This window comes from Mirounga angustirostris, unplaced genomic scaffold (assembly GCF_029215605.1).
Source record: "Mirounga angustirostris isolate CCGP_5_RB_7025 unplaced genomic scaffold, mMirAng1.0.hap1 SCAF_17, whole genome shotgun sequence".
Classification (NCBI taxonomy): Eukaryota; Metazoa; Chordata; class Mammalia; order Carnivora; family Phocidae; genus Mirounga; species Mirounga angustirostris.
The window spans coordinates 47,810,044-47,825,430 of NW_026991725.1; the positions used below are offsets into that span (position 1 = coordinate 47,810,044).

The 15,387-nt window shown below is 59.1% G+C and overlaps 1 protein-coding gene across 1 annotated transcript; it reads right to left on the bottom strand.

Moving 5' to 3' along the window:
• Positions 1-866: 866 nt before the first annotated feature.
• On the bottom strand, positions 867-13,660 carry ALOX12B (arachidonate 12-lipoxygenase, 12R type). The gene is made up of 15 exons (XM_045888167.2): positions 13,509-13,660; positions 11,844-12,048; positions 8,763-8,844; positions 8,563-8,649; positions 8,327-8,449; positions 8,011-8,114; positions 7,532-7,704; positions 7,155-7,298; positions 5,942-6,145; positions 5,634-5,720; positions 5,168-5,337; positions 4,822-4,943; positions 2,910-3,010; positions 2,570-2,740; positions 867-2,403 (listed from the first exon to the last, which is right to left on the bottom strand). Exons 1-15 carry the CDS (start codon positions 13,653-13,655, stop codon positions 2,224-2,226), a joined length of 2,100 nt encoding a protein of 699 aa, XP_045744123.1. The 5' UTR covers positions 13,656-13,660; the 3' UTR covers positions 867-2,223.
• Positions 13,661-15,387: the final 1,727 nt, after the last annotated feature.

Genomic DNA, 15,387 nt, shown 5'->3' on the forward strand with positions numbered 1-15,387 from the left:
CAGAAGACCTCTTTAGGATGTACCTCTGGCCTCCACCCCGTGGCAGGAGCTCTTGATGTCTGGCCTCCCCATGGGTCCCCATCTCCTGCCATTAACCTGCATGACCACCTTCCTCAGGCACTGGGATTTAGGACAGCCCTGCTCATGACCCTCACATGGCTCTGTGTTTGGCACATGGAATGCAGTGCTCACTGTGGTATCTCAGCCCCTCTGGAACCTGCCTCCCCCCTTCTCCATTCTTCTTCCTCAGCAGAGACCGAGACTGGGGAGGCCAGGCACCCCGATTCTCCCTCTCTCCCTAACCACATACTGCCCCTTTGAGCCCAGCTCATGCCCTACCTCCCTTTGAATCCTCGGGGACGCCCCCACTATGAACACCCACAGCTGGAGCAATGGATCCACGTGTCCTTCATGAGCCCCAACTGTGGCTGGTGCTGGATGCCATGGTGAGCAAGGCAGATCAGCCCTGGACCTTGGGCGCAGACAGATTCAATCCACCGGTCCGAACACAGAGGGGCCCTGGCGTCGGATCCTTCCCTGTTGCTTGATCTACCTCAAAAGGCTGGAAGACAATGCCTACAGCGTTTGCAGGCAGCAAGTGCAAGGGATGAGGGTGGGCAGGGACTGCGGCCAGTGGAGAACCCCCGTTTGTCTGATGGGGACAAACCGCGACCCAGCGATGACTATAGCCAGATCTTTAGATTTTTCAAGAGAAACCTGACATTGTCTAATATTTAAGCGTTGGCCATTGATTCAGCTTGAAAAAAGAACAAATAAGAAACCTTGGCTGCCAATCAAAACACATCTGCAAACCAACTGCGGCTCTCGGGCCCTAGGTTTGTACCCACAGTGATGAAAGCCTCCAGGTCTGAAGATCAGCTCAGTTCATGCAATGCGGGGTTGGCCATTTTCCTTCTCTGGCTTCAGATTCCCCCTTGGGGCAGCTGGTCTCAATGGCCTCTTCCAACCCACACCCCTGGGCGCCTTAGACTCCCAGCTGTTAGTCACCACGTGTTCCTGGATCCCCAGCTTTGTGCCCGGACGATAGTGTCGTAAGCAAAGACTCAGAACCTCGGGCCTGGCTCAGGGAAGTCTTGCAGGAAGGTTTTCTTTTTTTTTTTTTTTTTAATGTTTTATTTATTTATTCATGAGAGTCAGAGAGAGAGAGAGAGAGAGAGGCAGAGGCAGAGGGAGAAGCAGGCTCCCCGCCCAGCAGGGAGCCCGATGTGGGACTCGATCCCAGGACCCCGGGATCATGACCTGAGCCGAAGGCAGACGCTTAACCATCTGAGCCACCCAGGCGCCCGCAGGAAGGTTTTCTGAGCTTCATGAGCTCCAGTGAGGCATCCACACCTGTCTCCTGTGCCCTTGTGTAGCTCCGGGGTGTCAGCGATGAAACCATAAGCAGGGCCCAGGGTGGGGGCAGAAAGGGGGCGATTCTCAGGTTCCAGAAGAGTGGGTGGGGGTGAGGAAGGGATCCTAGGGACAGGTTACTTGGAGGGTGCACTTAGCAGGCTGGGCTCCTGCGTGGGCAGAGCCTGGAGTGATGTAGGTTTTGGTAGGTGATGGGGTGTGGTGTAGGGTATTATGGGTTCGTAGTAGGTGGAGCTTAGGGCTGGCTGGGTTTCAAAGTGAGCTTGGCTTGGGTGGTCTAGGTTTCTGGTAGGCTGGGCTCAGGGTGGTCTTTTGCCTGGGTGGATGGGTAATTTAGGTTTCAAGTTGGACTGGTCTTGGGTGGTCTGAGTGCCTAGGTGGGCAGGGCTCAGGTGATGATCCTCCTTGGGTAGATTTTCTGATGGACTAAGATCCTTGGAGGTCTGGGTCCCTAGGTAGGGGGACTTAAGATGAACCAGAATCACTTTGGGTTGAAAGACAGGGCTGGGTATGGCAGGGTGCGGGGGTCCTAGCCTTCTCTCCTGCCGTTCCCAGGAGCACCTTGGCATCTCCCAGAACTTCACCAAGAAGCCCGGGGTGGGAACATCACCACCTTCCAGAGCCTTCTAGCCTGGATCTCACGGGACATCAGGGCAGACCCGGGGCCTGGAGCTGCGGCCCTGAGCCTACCTGGACCCCGCAGTGATGAACGGCACCTCGCCCCAGCCCGCACCCCACCGCACCCCCCAGTAAATGACCGCGTGCACCAACAGACCCAGCACTATAGCAAGGGATTTTTTTTTTTTTGAAAACAGGCGCCGGCGGGGAGAGGCGAGGCAGGGGAGCGGCCTAGATGGAAATGCTGTTCTCTATCAGCACTGGGTCCAGGTAGTAGTAGGGGATGGGGAGGCACTTGTTCCGCTGGCGGATGTTGTGCGAGATCTGAGCCAGGCGCCGCCGCAGCGTCTCAATGCTCCTCCGCGGGGCCTCCTCCACGAAGTGGATGTCGGGGAAGTGGCCCAGCGGCCGCTGCGGGCACACAACCCGGCAGCTGCCACCCACCTGCCCCTGCCGCAGCCTCTCTCCCCCTGCCTCCCGTCCTGGACACCCTCCGCCCGCCCCCCCAGCCCTCTCCCTGCCTGTACTCGGAGCAACCACCCCCCTCCGCTGCCTGCACCCCGGGGCCCCGGGGCACCTTGTCATCGGGCTCCCGGCTGAGTGTCCAGAGCACCAACAGGGTGATGCACGTGGTCTTCACATCCGGCAACGTGTCCATGAAGGTCTCCAGAGTGGTCAGCCCCTTGGCCTGCATCGGTGGGTTCCTCATGGACGATGGGAAGTTGGGCATCCAGGCGGTGTACTCCAGCTGGAGGGGGCGGGGGTTCTGGGTCAGACAGCACCCCGGGACTCTGGGGTCTAAACTGAGCTAGGGACTGAAGCCGGGAGCTGGGTGGAGGCCTGAGTAGGGCTGATGGCCGAGGCTGGGTTTGAGGGCTGGGGCTGGGGCTGGGGCTGAGCCTGGTGAGCACAGGTACCTGCCCTGTGTTGACAGCTGCGTGCTTGGCCGAGCAGGTGTAGATGACAATGGTGACATATCGGATCAGCTCAGGCACTGTTCGCAAGCACTGAGGAAAGCCTGAGGGTAGGGAAAGGCCCGGCAGCGTCAGTCCTGTCCCGGTCCTGGAAGGCTGGCAGAGGGCCCAGCACCCCAAGCCCAGGCATCCTCCCCCCTGCCCCACCCCCCGTGTCCCACCAACACTCCTAGCTGCCACTTCAGGGGGTCATGTGCTCATTCCGCCTGCTTGGCCCTCCTGTGACCACAACCCCCAGCCCCACCCTCCACCCCCCCTCCCCATCCAGACCACAAGCCTTGGGAGGCAAACCCAAATGGCCTTGGCCAGGTCCTCCAGGGCTGTCCAGGCACCTGCCTGAGGTGGGGCCCTCAGATCTTTATTCCAGCTCCCTTAGGGGGGCCGCTCTGGTCCCAGGACTCAGTGGGGACCAGGCTTTGGAGGAATCCCAGCTTTCCTGCTCTGAGTCAGCACAGTCCCTCATCCACACCTACCCCCCCACCACACATGCGTGCACACGCGCGCACACTCTTTTGAGCCTCTGCACTCACACCAGATGGATTTCTCAGTAGCCTGGCTCTTGGTCTCATACTTAACCAAGCTGCTCGCTTCTCCTTCCCATTGTCCCCGGGTTCCAGAAACCTAACACATTTGAACCGGACCCATTATCTTCCTCCCCAAACCACTCCTCCTTCCAGGCCCCCAGCTCACAGCATGACACACACCATCCACCCAGGTTCCAAAACCCCAAACCCAGGAGTCTTGCTCCGTCCTTCTCTCTAAACCCACAACCAAACCCCAACCAGTCACCAAGTCCTGTCCTTTCTGTCTCCCAGCCAGCTCGGGAATTCTCTTGCTTCTCACAACTGCCACCCTAGCCAGGCCCATGTCACCCCGCTCCTGGACACTGCAGGACCTTCCAGAACTGTCTGCTGACCCCCGGCAGCCTGACAGTCTTATGTACAATCCGATCTCCCTGCAGACCCCTCGACGGCGCCCTCTGGTGGTCAGGGTAATCTCACCTCCTTCACCAGGCCTGCCTCCGGCCCTGCTCATGGCTTCAGCCTTAGCTTAGCCCCACAGGGAGCCCGGCCAGATCCCAGCCTCAGCTCAGATGCAGGGACCTCTGAGCAGCTCCCGGAGCTCCCTCTGTCGGCTCTGGCTTCCCACCCAGAGCTCTTCAACCCCACCTCTAACACCTCCCGGCTAACCTCCCCATCCTACAGGTCCCTTAGCCAGATGTTAGCCCAGATGTTAGATCTCAGCTAGATCTTAGCATGCTGCTACCCCCCACTCTCCACCCAGTACCCTCCTCCAGCTGGGTTAGATGCTTCCCCAGGACGTCTATGCACCCCTACCCCACCCACGCCCACCCCAGACTATAGCAGTCCTAAGATAGCATGACTGTCCGTCTACTGAGTGGACCACCCCTGAGACTTGAGGGCAGACACCTTCTCCTGTCTCACTCCCTTTGCCTCTCAGTACCCAGCTCAGCGTTTGTCACATTATAGATGCTCATTAAATATTTGCTGAGTGGTGCCCAAGCGGCTTGACCTCAGGATGCTCCGCTGCCCTCCTGGAGCCTACCAGCTCCCTGGCCTCCAGCACGCTCTACCTGTTTGACCTCATGCCCCATTTCTCAGCCCATGATGGCTTATTTCCAGGGAGGTCTGGGAGCCCCCCAGATCTCCACAGAGATGGCCCTGCCCCACGGCCCCTGAGCTCACATAGGGACCAATGGGCAGCCCCGTTTCCTTCCCCAACCTCTCCGAGATTTGGCTCCCTCAACACCCAGCAAGACATGCTCCGCCACCAGCAGGAAGGGCCCACCCCTTAGCCCCAGGTGCCCGCAGGTGCCCGGCGCCCAGGCGCATACCTGAGCTCTCACGCCCTAGGAGGCACTCCTTAAATATCTCCCGCACCCAGGACTGCAATTCCGGGTCCCCCGCCACAGCCGCGTCACATGGGTAATAGTAGGTGATGATCTCTGTCACATACCTGACCAGGGGACAGGCCTCAGTTTGGATCCTCCCCCTTCCCAGCAGCCATTCCCCCCTCCCCGGGCCTTCCTCCCCAGAGCTGCCCGGGGCCTGGGGGCAGGCACGTCCTGCGGGGCGGAGGTGGCCTCAGACCCAAGCCCGGGTCCTTAAAGCCGGCCCGTGCCTGCTCCCACATCCCAGGGCGTCCAGCCTGCGTGCCACCCCCTGCCGGCCCAGCCGCACCTCTCCAGTGCGTCCCACACTGCCAGGGAGTCGTCACGGTAGTAATATCCCGGCAGGTCCTGGACCCCGCGCTCCACGAAGTCATTGGGGAGGTAGAGGCTGTCGTAGGTTGTCTCTGACAGAGCCCGCACCATCACCTCAGCAAAGCCTTCCAGGCCCAGGGACATGCCCTGTTTGGGAGGAGGCAGCCGCTGAGGCCGACAGGGTCCCGGCAGGAACCCCCCTCTGAGGATCACGCCCGCCTCGCACACAGCCCAGCGCGTGCTCCTCCAGCCCGCCCCATGAGCCCCCACACTCCGGGCCAGCACCCCTCTGCACCCGCAAAGGCAAAGCACCCACTTCCACCAGTCCCCGCCCGCCGTGCCCCCTCGTGATCCGAAGGCAAGCAGGAAATCCTGCTTTTAGCCTAATGGCAAAGGCCGGAAGGGCCGCACATGTCTTGTTGGGGTTGGGGCAGAAGTGTTACCCTGGCAGAGAGCCCCCCCTCGTTGAGGAGGAGGGCCCGCCCGATGCTGTTGATCTGGATGGTGTACCGGGTGTGGGGGATGAGGAGCTGCAGGAGGGAGCAAGGACAAGGAGAGAGGACCACAGTTAGCCCCAAAGGACCTCAGCACCAGCCCTCCCCTTGTGCAGCATCAGACCCTCTCGCTTTGGGAAGTCCCCACCCCAAACCCTGTCTTGTGGGTCCCCAGCTGCCTCCGCAAGACTACCAGGGGTCCCCCTGAGTGGAGCAAGCCAGGTGCCTTTCTGGGGCACCCGGGGCCAAGCCCATACCTTGTAGAGGGGGTGGCACATGGGCAGCTGCCTCATTATGGACAGGCAGAAGGCCTCCGCAATGAGGTGCGTCTCCAGCAGGTGGGAGATGGCCTCGTGGCAGTAGAACTCGGCATAGCGCACCCACGTCTTGGCCAGCAGCCAGTCCCACTCAGAGTCACTGGGCAGGAAGATGGGGCAGTCGGGCCCTGGGGTCTGGCTGAGCTGGGGATGGGGAAGGAGGGAGGTGAGGGCAGACACACACACACACACAGACACACACACACACACAAGAGCCCCCACTTGCAGGAAGGAGGCAGAGAAGAGTCTGAGGAGGGACACACGCCGCTCTGTACACTCTAGACCCTCTGGGTCCCCTGAGCACACCAGGACCCTTCCTTCCTCCTCACATTTGCTCTTGCTCTCCCCTCTGCTTGTAGTCCCTTCCCCCCTCCCTCTCTCTACCTGGCAGCTCCCATTCATTCAAGAAGCAGCCTGCAAGTTGCCTCCTCTGAGAAGCCCTCCTTATTTCAACCCCACGGCCGCCCCATTCAGCTGTACAAGTTGTGCACTGCACAAGGATACCAGCCCTCTGGGGCAAAGGGAGTCACTGAAATCCAGCCTATGCTGTCCCACTAATGAGCCAGGAGCATCAGGGCTTGGCTGATCCCCCCCAGAGAGGTGCCTTTTTCTAATTTGGACATGACACTGGTGGAGACCTCTGGGAACATAGCGCCTCCCGTCCCTGTCCTGCCAGGCCACTCTCAAGGCAGCGGCTAAGTCTGATTAGCTCAGTATTTGCAGCAGAGGCCTAGCCCACAGCGGGTGTTGGCTTAACAAGTACATGAGGGAATGGACCCAAAGAGACAAGCTCAAGCGACCGACCACATTCCCATCTGGTCACCTCTGCGCATGTGCACAGAGTATGCACACTCTACACACGGGGGCTTGCACACAAATACAGCCACAGGGACCCAAGTTCACGCATGGGCAGACAGGCGGACGGGGGCAGGACAAAGCTGTGCTCCCGCAGGGACAAGCAGGGACTCGGTCCGAGGCTCCCACACGGGGCCACACACACAGACAGGAACATGCATAAGCATCCGTGTGTTCTCGGATGCACACACTGGGATCGCACACTCGTGTAAATGGGCACCTGCCCACGTGCGCACGCACGCATGCACACACACACACATCAGCGCTCGCAGCGGCCCCAGGCCTGCATCCCGGGCACCTGGATGGCGATGGGCATCATGTTCCCTTCCGGCCCGAGGTGCAGCAGGCAGAGGGGGGCACAATGATGCTGCTTCCTTCCGTTGAGCTCAATGGTGGGGATGCCCTCCAGGATGCGGTAGTCTGCCAGGTAAACGTTCCCCTTCTGGAAGGGAGCCGCAATGGGAGGGCAGGTAGGCACCAACACAGCGCACCTGTGAGCCATGCCTTGGGTGCCGAGTGCCCTGGTCCCCCAGGGGCAGGGTTAGCTAAGGACCCAAGTGGGGTATACAGCGGCCGGTGGGACTCTGGGGACCGCAAAGGTAGGAGTGGGAGCCGGGGATGCCAGGGAGGGAGGGAGGCTGGGAGGCCGGGGATCCCCACCTGATGGGGCCTCACCTCCAGCTCCGCTTGCAGACACGTTCCCTCGCCCAGGAACGGGGCCACCATGTCATCTGTCACGGGGAACTTGTCAGGGATCTGAGTGCAGCGGCGGAGCAGGCCTGGGTTGATGCCGTTCAGGTACTGATACCCAAAGAAGCTGTCCTCTGTCCAGTGCTCGGTCACGTACTCTGGGTGGGGCGCCGTGCGGGCGTCACGGCGCTGCCGGAACCCCCTGAGGCCCGCGACCGAGGAAGACCCCCCCGAGAAGCGCCCCCAGCCTCCCCTTGAGCGGCAGGCGGCGCCCAGGGCGGCATTCTCCCCGAAGCCGCCAGAGGGCGCGCTCGCCTCGTCGGCCTTTGGGCCTGGGGTTGGCCCCGCTCCTCCCATCCCGCTGCCCCGACGGGGCGTCCCGCCCCTGGCCCGCGTCCGCAGCTTCACCCGCCCCGCCGGAGACCACGGGCTCCCCCGGGCTCGCTTCGCGTTGCCCCCCATACCGGTGACGATAGACTTGTTGGCGGGGAAGATTTTCTTGATGTCCTTCAGCCTCTTCCACGATTGCTTGCAGTCCACCAGGCCGCGGAGTTTGAAGCCCAATGCCCTGGTGGACAGGGTTCGGGGGGGAGGCGCTCGGACAGGCCCTGGTCTGGCCCTCGGGTCTCCGGCCGCAGGGCTCCAGGTCCTTCTGTGCCCCGGGGTCTGGGGACCACCGCCCGGCTTCCCTAGGCCAGCCCCCTCCGCCCGTCTGGCCGTTGCGAGCTCCCCGGGCTTGCTTCGGTGGAGGCGGCATGGAGCGGCGACAGGGACACTCACGTGGGCCCCAGGCGGAAGAAGAAGGAGGCCGTCTTGATGAAGGAGAAGCGGAGGTTTGAGTTCAGGAACTTGGTGGCCTTAATGTTGATGAGAATCGGGAAGCCGGGGATATAGCCGCTCCACCTGTAGGAAGGAGTGCAGGGCTGGGGCCGGGCACTCGGGTCCAGGGCACAGCGAAGGGGGAGAGCCAAGGGGTCAACCGTGGGAGGGGCCCCAGGGCAGCCCCAGGTCCTCACTCGGGCCGGTTGGGGTTCCTCCGGACAGGAGGGCGGTAACTGGGGATATGCACGTAGTTGGGCAGGCCCGGAACGAAGACTCTCCAGCTGCAGAGAGAAGGCAGTCGGTGGGCCCTGGTGCCCAGGCACCAACCCAGGGACGGAAGGCCAAGCCATCACCGCCCCCTGGCCTCCCACAGCCCCTGCCGCCCTCCGCTCACTGGTAGAAGTCCTGCTTGGCTCTGATCTCCTCCTGTCGGTGCTCCAGAAGGATCGGGAGCGTGTCCTCTGCTGTTGTCTTTCCTGCAGGGAGACCACAGAGGAGGCTCAAGGTCTGACCCCAGCCCTGTCTGCCCCTGACCACTTCAAGGATCACAATTCAGCTCCTGCCCTCTAGATTGGCTTTGCCGGCCCACAGACAAAGATGGCATGGGGTAGGCTTACCTGGGTGGGCAGGCATGTGTCCTGCCAAAAACTCAGAGGGAAGGATCAGGGACCACCCTCTTCCCCCTCCCTCTACCCTTGGAGCTGGGCTTGCTGCTGGGAGGAAGTCCGTCTTCTGGACCCGCTAAAACATTAATGAAGGACAGTTATGTAGGGCTTACTGGGAACCAGGCACTTTCTAAACACTTTCTCATATACATATATATATATATATATGATAATAAAGAAATAAATATTAAATATATTATTAATTAAATATGTATTTATTTATATATTAAATATATTAATTAAATATATATTTATAATATATATAATTAATATATAATATATATTAAATATATTAATAAATAAATAATACATATATTTTATTTATTTATTTGAGAGAGAGCACAGAGGGAGAGGGAGAAGCAGGCTCCCCGCTGAGCAGAGAGCCCAATGTGGGGCTCGATCCCAGGACCCTGAGCCAAAGGCAGACACTTCACCGACTGAGCCACCCAGGTGGCTCACCCCATTCTATTTATATTAATAACTTAATCCACACAGGAACAACCTTACAAGGCAGGTGACTATTATAGGCTTGCAATCTTGTCTCCACAATTCCAAAACCCAGAAGACTATAGAAATCAACCTTGTCTTTTTCACAAGTTAGGCACAAATTCCTTGGTCGGCAAAACCTGCTCTGAATTTACCGGAGGCTATACACAGTCTTTATTGAACTCACTTGGCTTAACTATTTGTAGTTTTTGCTGCAGAAATATTAGAATATTTGACTAGGGGGTGCCCTGGTGGTTATATAATATAACATATGGACCGTGTGAGTGGAATATATAGATATAGATGTACATATACATACATATTCTAAATGAAATCTGAGTATCTTTTTTTTTAAAGATTTATTTATGAAAGAGAGAGTGTGTGCATGGAGGGAGGGGCAGAGGGAGAGGGAGAATCTCAAGCAGACTCCCGCTCAGCAGGGAGCCTGACCTGGGGCTCCATCCCAGGACCCTGAGATCATGACCTGAGCCAAAACCAAGAGTCAGACACTTAACCGACTCCGCCACCCAGGTGCCCCTGAAATCTGAATTTCAAGACACCCCTGACCCCAAAAGTTTCAGCTAAGGGACAATATTGTTGTGCTCGTTTTACAAGGAGAAAACAGCCCATGTTACACAGAGAGAAAGCATGAGCTGGGATTTGAACCAAGGCAGTCTTCTTCTGACCACTCACCGCCCAACCACGAGCCACCACCAAGAGTCGTTGAGCTTTTTAAAAATTCCTTTTAGAGGCGAGGTCCCTGGATTCTCTCGTCAGCCTTATAGAGTAGGCTCTGCTGTTAGCCCCATTTTACAGAGGAGAACACTGAGGCTTAGAATTCAGAAGTAGACCCAGAGGGGCGCCTGGGTGGCTCAGTTGGTTAAGCGACTGCCTTCGGCTCAGGTCATGATCCTGGAGTCCCGGGATCGAGTCCCGCATCTGGCTCCCTGCTCTGCAGGGAGTCTGCTCCTCCCTCTGACCCTCCCCCCTCTCATGTGCTCTCTGTCTCTCTCATTCTCTCTGTCTCAAATAAATAAATAAAATCTTTAAAAAAAAAAAAGAAGTAGACCCAGATGTCCATCTAGTAGGTGGTGGAGCTGAGATCCACACCCAGGGCTGTCTCTGTCCAGCGTCCTGGAGGGCAGCCCCGGGCTGTCATGTGCCTGTCACCACAGCCCCATCACCTTCCCTTGAGGCCCCCTTCGCCACCTGTCCTTCCTCCATCTGCTGCAGCTCATGTTGTGTCCCGGGTGAACAGTGCCCCCTGGAGTTGTGCAACCCCGGGGACCCAGCTTGGCTTCATCCCCTGGGTGGGAGCCGGACTCCTCCAAGGACCAGGCGGGTGATGCAAGCCTCCTGCCCTGGTGTTGCAGGGAGCTGCCCCACCCAGCGCCATTCCTGCATGGCGCCCAGCCTCATCCTGCCCTTCCCCTGCTTCCCGGACACTCAGGCCTGTCTCTGCGGGAAGATGCTCCACATCTCCGGGAGGGGGACTCTCCCCTTGGCCTCCCCACCCTCCCCCAGGCCTGCCTCCCTCTGCCTCTGCCTCTTGCCCCAGCTCAGGCTCTGTTTCCCTGCTCCCAGGGAAATGAGAGGTGGAACAGGGTGGTTAGCTGCCAGCTGGATGTAGTTCCAAGCCCCCTCGCTCCTGTGCACCTTGAAGGAGGCCGACAGAGCCCGGGGGTGGGGGGGGTGGAGCCAAGGGGACAAAAGAGGACAGGCCTGCAGTCCCCATGTAGCAGCCCCCTACTAGGAAGCTGAGCCAAGCCCACCAGACAAGGGCTGTGGCAGGGGCGGGCTCCCTGTCCCTCTTCCAGGGGAGCAACCAAGCAACCAGGAAGATAGCCCGCAGCCTCGACCAGGCAACACCCGGGCAATCTGCTGGGCTCTGATGGAGCCTAACTGGATGAAGGGGGGCCTTTTGGAGTAGCAGGGAGGCCTCGGGAGCATAGAGCATCCCATCTGTCTGAAATCTGCCCCGTTGGAGACCCAGCGCTCTTATGATAAGGTACAAACCCTGCTGTTAGGGAGCACGGACGACTGTTGAGCTCACAGGGCTCTTAACACCACGGGCAGCGGGTGGGATGGTGGGGCGTCCTGTCAGAGTGGAGCTAGCGGGCAAGACCTGGGATCCTGAGATCCAAGCTGCCCCCATCTGTGTCCCCGCAGGTGCAGCCCTCAGCTGGACCCTGCAGCACCAGTGAATGAGGGGGCTGTGTGAGGGTGGCAGGCGGGCCCAGGAGTCCCTGCGGGGACAGCCCAGCAGGCGACAGCCGGGCGGGAGCCAGGGGCCTGGCGGCGGAGGTGGGGTGCTGAGGGCTTGCCTGTAGCCTCCCTGAGGGCCAGGGTCTCGTAGCCGTCCATCCACTGATAGGCAGGGAAGTGGTAGATGCGGCCGTCGGGCGCACAGATCTGCACGTAGTTGCAATACCAGGGGTTCTTGGGGAAGAAGGAGTAGCGCTCCTTGTGCAGGCGGATGATGATGAGCTCCCCCAGATCCTGCTGACACCGGACCGTGTACTCGTCCACCTGGGCAGGGCACGGGGCTAGGTGAGTGGCAGGACTCCCACCGGCCCGGCCCCTCCCCCAGGCTCCGCTCCTGTGAGGGGGGAGCTGCTCACCTCCCTGGGCTGGGGTGACCCGATCACGGGGCTCTCCTCCCCACTCCCACTGGGCTGTCCCCTGCTGGGCCCATCCACCCAGGGTCACAGCACACCTGTCCCTCCGCCTCCATTCCCGGCCACCCGCCCCAGGTCCCATCGTCCGACCCCCTCCTCGGCCACCTGAGGCTGCGGGAGCCATGCAGCCCCCCAGGGGCTGGTCTACAAAGGGGTCCAAGTGGGGTCAGGGCCCCCCTAGACCTCCTGCAGTCTTAGAGTGGGCAGAGGTGGTCCTGCCAGTCCCCTCTTCTACTTATCAATGAAGACGTGGAGATACAGAAATGGCCATATAGACAGAGGGACCTATAAGATGACATAGCAGTAGGTGACTGGACCTGACTCAGAATCAGGGCTGAGGGACCAGCAAAGGGTGCCTTCCATCATGGAGCAGGCAGGCCCCACTGGACAGACTGGTCTGATGCCGTTTTAAATCACAGAGAATCCAGTGTGATTTAAGCCAGTTATGATGCAACTTAACTTAGGAAGAGTAAGGATGGGAGGGAGAGGGATGAGGGAGGGGGAGAGGAAATGGGGAAGGATGAGGGACAGGGAGAGGAAATGGAGAAAGATGAGGGAGGGGGAGAGGAAATGGTGAGGGATGAGGGAGGGGAGAGGAAATGGGGAGGGATGAGGGAAGAGAGGCCATGGGAGGGATGTGGGAGGGGGAGAGGAAATGGAAAAAGACGAGGGAAGGGAGAGGAAATAGGGAGGGATCAGGGAGAGAGAGAGGAAATGGGGAGGGGTGAGGGAGAGGGAGATATCATGGGGAAGGATGAGGGAGGGGGAGAGGAAATGGAGAGAGATGGGGGGGAGAGGAAATGGGGAGGGGTGAGGGAAGAGAGGCCATGGGGAGGGATGAGGGAGGGGAGAGGAAATAGGGAGGGATCAGGGAGAGGGAGAGGAAATGGAGAAGGATCAGGGAGAGGGAGAGGAAATGGGGAGGGATGAGGGAGAGGGAGAGGCCATGGGCAGGAATGAGGGAGAGGCTGAGAGATGAGGGATGTGGGTGAGTGATGAGAGAGGAAGAGAGAAGAGGTGAGAAAGGGCAGGGAGAGATGAGAAATGAGCACAAAGGGGTGAGAGGTAACAGAACAGGGATGAGGCAGAATGGGGCCCAGAGAGCAGGGACCACTGGGAGCCAGGTCTGCGGGGAGGGCATCCAAAGCCGCCCTTGGACCCCACTGCTTTCAGAGCTCCCCCACAGTGCCCCATCTCTCTCTGCCTGCTGTCCCCCTCCCCTGCACACCTCCATCCCTCCTCATGCTCCCTGGACACACACAGACACACTCACACACCACACAAACACACCACACACATGCAACTACTCACCGCCCCAGTAGCAAAGTCTCTCCCAAAATGGTTCAGCCGCTGCTTATGGCTCTCTCCTTGGGTCCCCACAATGGTTAGCGAGATGGAGTCCATGGTTCCCGACAAGAGGTCGGTGCCCGTGGCCACCTTGACTTTGTAGGCGGCCATGGCTGTTCCTGAGGAGGCAGGAGGGAGGGCTCAAGTCCAGACACCGTGGGGGCCGCACGGGGGCCCAGGCCAGGCAGGGGAGTCAGACACAGGGAGACGGGGACAGGGCCAGCCTCCCGAGAGGGAGAGGTGAGGCAGGGACGTCTGGCCCACGGGCAGCCCAGAGCCTGGAGAGGCTGCTACCCTTGGCAGGCGGGCAGGGAGGCGGGCAGGGAGCCGGGCAGGCTGGGGCGGGGCGAGTCGGGCGGGTGAGCCAGAATCTGGGCGGCCAGCCCTCCAGTAGCCAGCAGGGAGAGCAGACAGGGTGTTGGGCTGGCTTCTGAGAGGGTGGATGGAACATGCCTTGAATGAAGGAGGCTTCAGGGTGGGGGAGCCAGTCCAGCCTGAGCCAGGCCCCAGGGAAATGGGGGGACGGGGCTGGGTGGGGCCCCAGATCATTATCAGCCTAATAAGTGCCTTCCTTCTGCCCGCCCCCATGGGCTCCAGCACTGGACACCCTTGCTGAGCCGATCCAGGGGCAACAGGTCACCCCCCACAACAGTGGGTGGGGGCCAGGGGATGGGGCACAGCGCAAACTCTCTGTCTGCCTGGCCGGCTGCGGGGCCATTCCTCTGGGCAATGGGGCAGGCTGTGGCCGCTGCAGGAAGGCTGGCCCATCCTCCTGCCCCAGGGCCCAGAGCCCTTGAGAGGAAGAGTAGTGGATGCTGAAGCTGAGCTCGGGGTGCTAGGGCACAGAGAGGCTCCAGGGAGAGAGGAGCAGGGAGGGAGAGAGGATGTCTGTGGCTTCCTGCAAGACCAGGATGAGCTGAGCCGAGCCGAGGGACAGGGGTGCATACAAGAGTACATAACAATTGCAGTGAAGCTGGGGGCACGAGAAATAAGCCAAGGGGTGGACATGTACCTTGTGGTATAATCCTAACAGAATTCCACCCGGCAATTAAAAAAAAAAAAAAAAGGCACAAACAACAAGGTGGGCGATGTGGACAAATCTCACAAAGATTATATTGAATGAAAGAAGCCAGACAGAAAACAGTACACGCTCTATCATTCCATTGATTCAAAGTTTGAGAACAGACGAAACTAAGCAATTCTTACGGAAATCAGAGGAGCGGGTAGCTCCGTGATGAGGGGCTGAAGAGCACCTGCAAGTGGGGAGCCGCATGGAGAGCTAGAACCTTCTGTACCTTGATCTGGGTGGTACAGAAGGAACTTGATGCATTTTACTATATGATATCCCTCAATATCCTCACCCCACCCCATCCCCCCCCAAAAAACAATGAAGCTCTAGGAAGAGGTTTGGGATCAAGGTTGGGCTCCAATAGAATTGGGTTTGTCTGGAACCAAATCATTCGTTCCTTCTTGCCCTCGTTCCTTCAGGAGATGTTCGTGGAGCACATATGTTTCAGGCACTGTTCTAGGCACCACAGATGTGGAGAAGAAATGAAATACTCACAGAGCTTACTGAAGGTGGGAGAGAAGGAAACAATCATTCTGTTTTGCCCTCTTTGCTCCTGCCTGGCAGGAGCAGCTCCCACCAACCAGGAAGCTCCAGCCCAGGTTACCTCTGAGTTTTCACTCTACTGTCACCATTGAGGGAAGGTCACACAATACCCGGGGCCAAGTTAGGTCCAAAGAGGGCTGGGATTCTAAGATGGAGAGAAGATGCCAGTAGGTTCTGGATTGGGTGAAGAATGGGCATGAGGTTGTGATTCAGGCTGAGCCTAGGGATAGG

What these genes read in the sequence shown, in the direction of transcription:
- ALOX12B (XM_045888167.2), bottom strand. Translation starts at nt 13,655, where the DNA reads ATGGCCGCCTACAAAGTCAAGGTGGCCACGGGCACCGACCTCTTGTCG. An exon ending in GGCCCTCAGGGAGGCTACAG is followed by an intron (nt 8,845 to 11,843) that starts GCAAGCCCTCAG and finishes GTCTCCCTGCAG; the next exon opens with GAAAGACAACAGCAGAGGAC. An exon ending in GCCGGGAGCCCGATGACAAG is followed by an intron (nt 2,404 to 2,569) that starts GTGCCCCGGGGC and finishes GTGTGCCCGCAG; the next exon opens with CGGCCGCTGGGCCACTTCCC.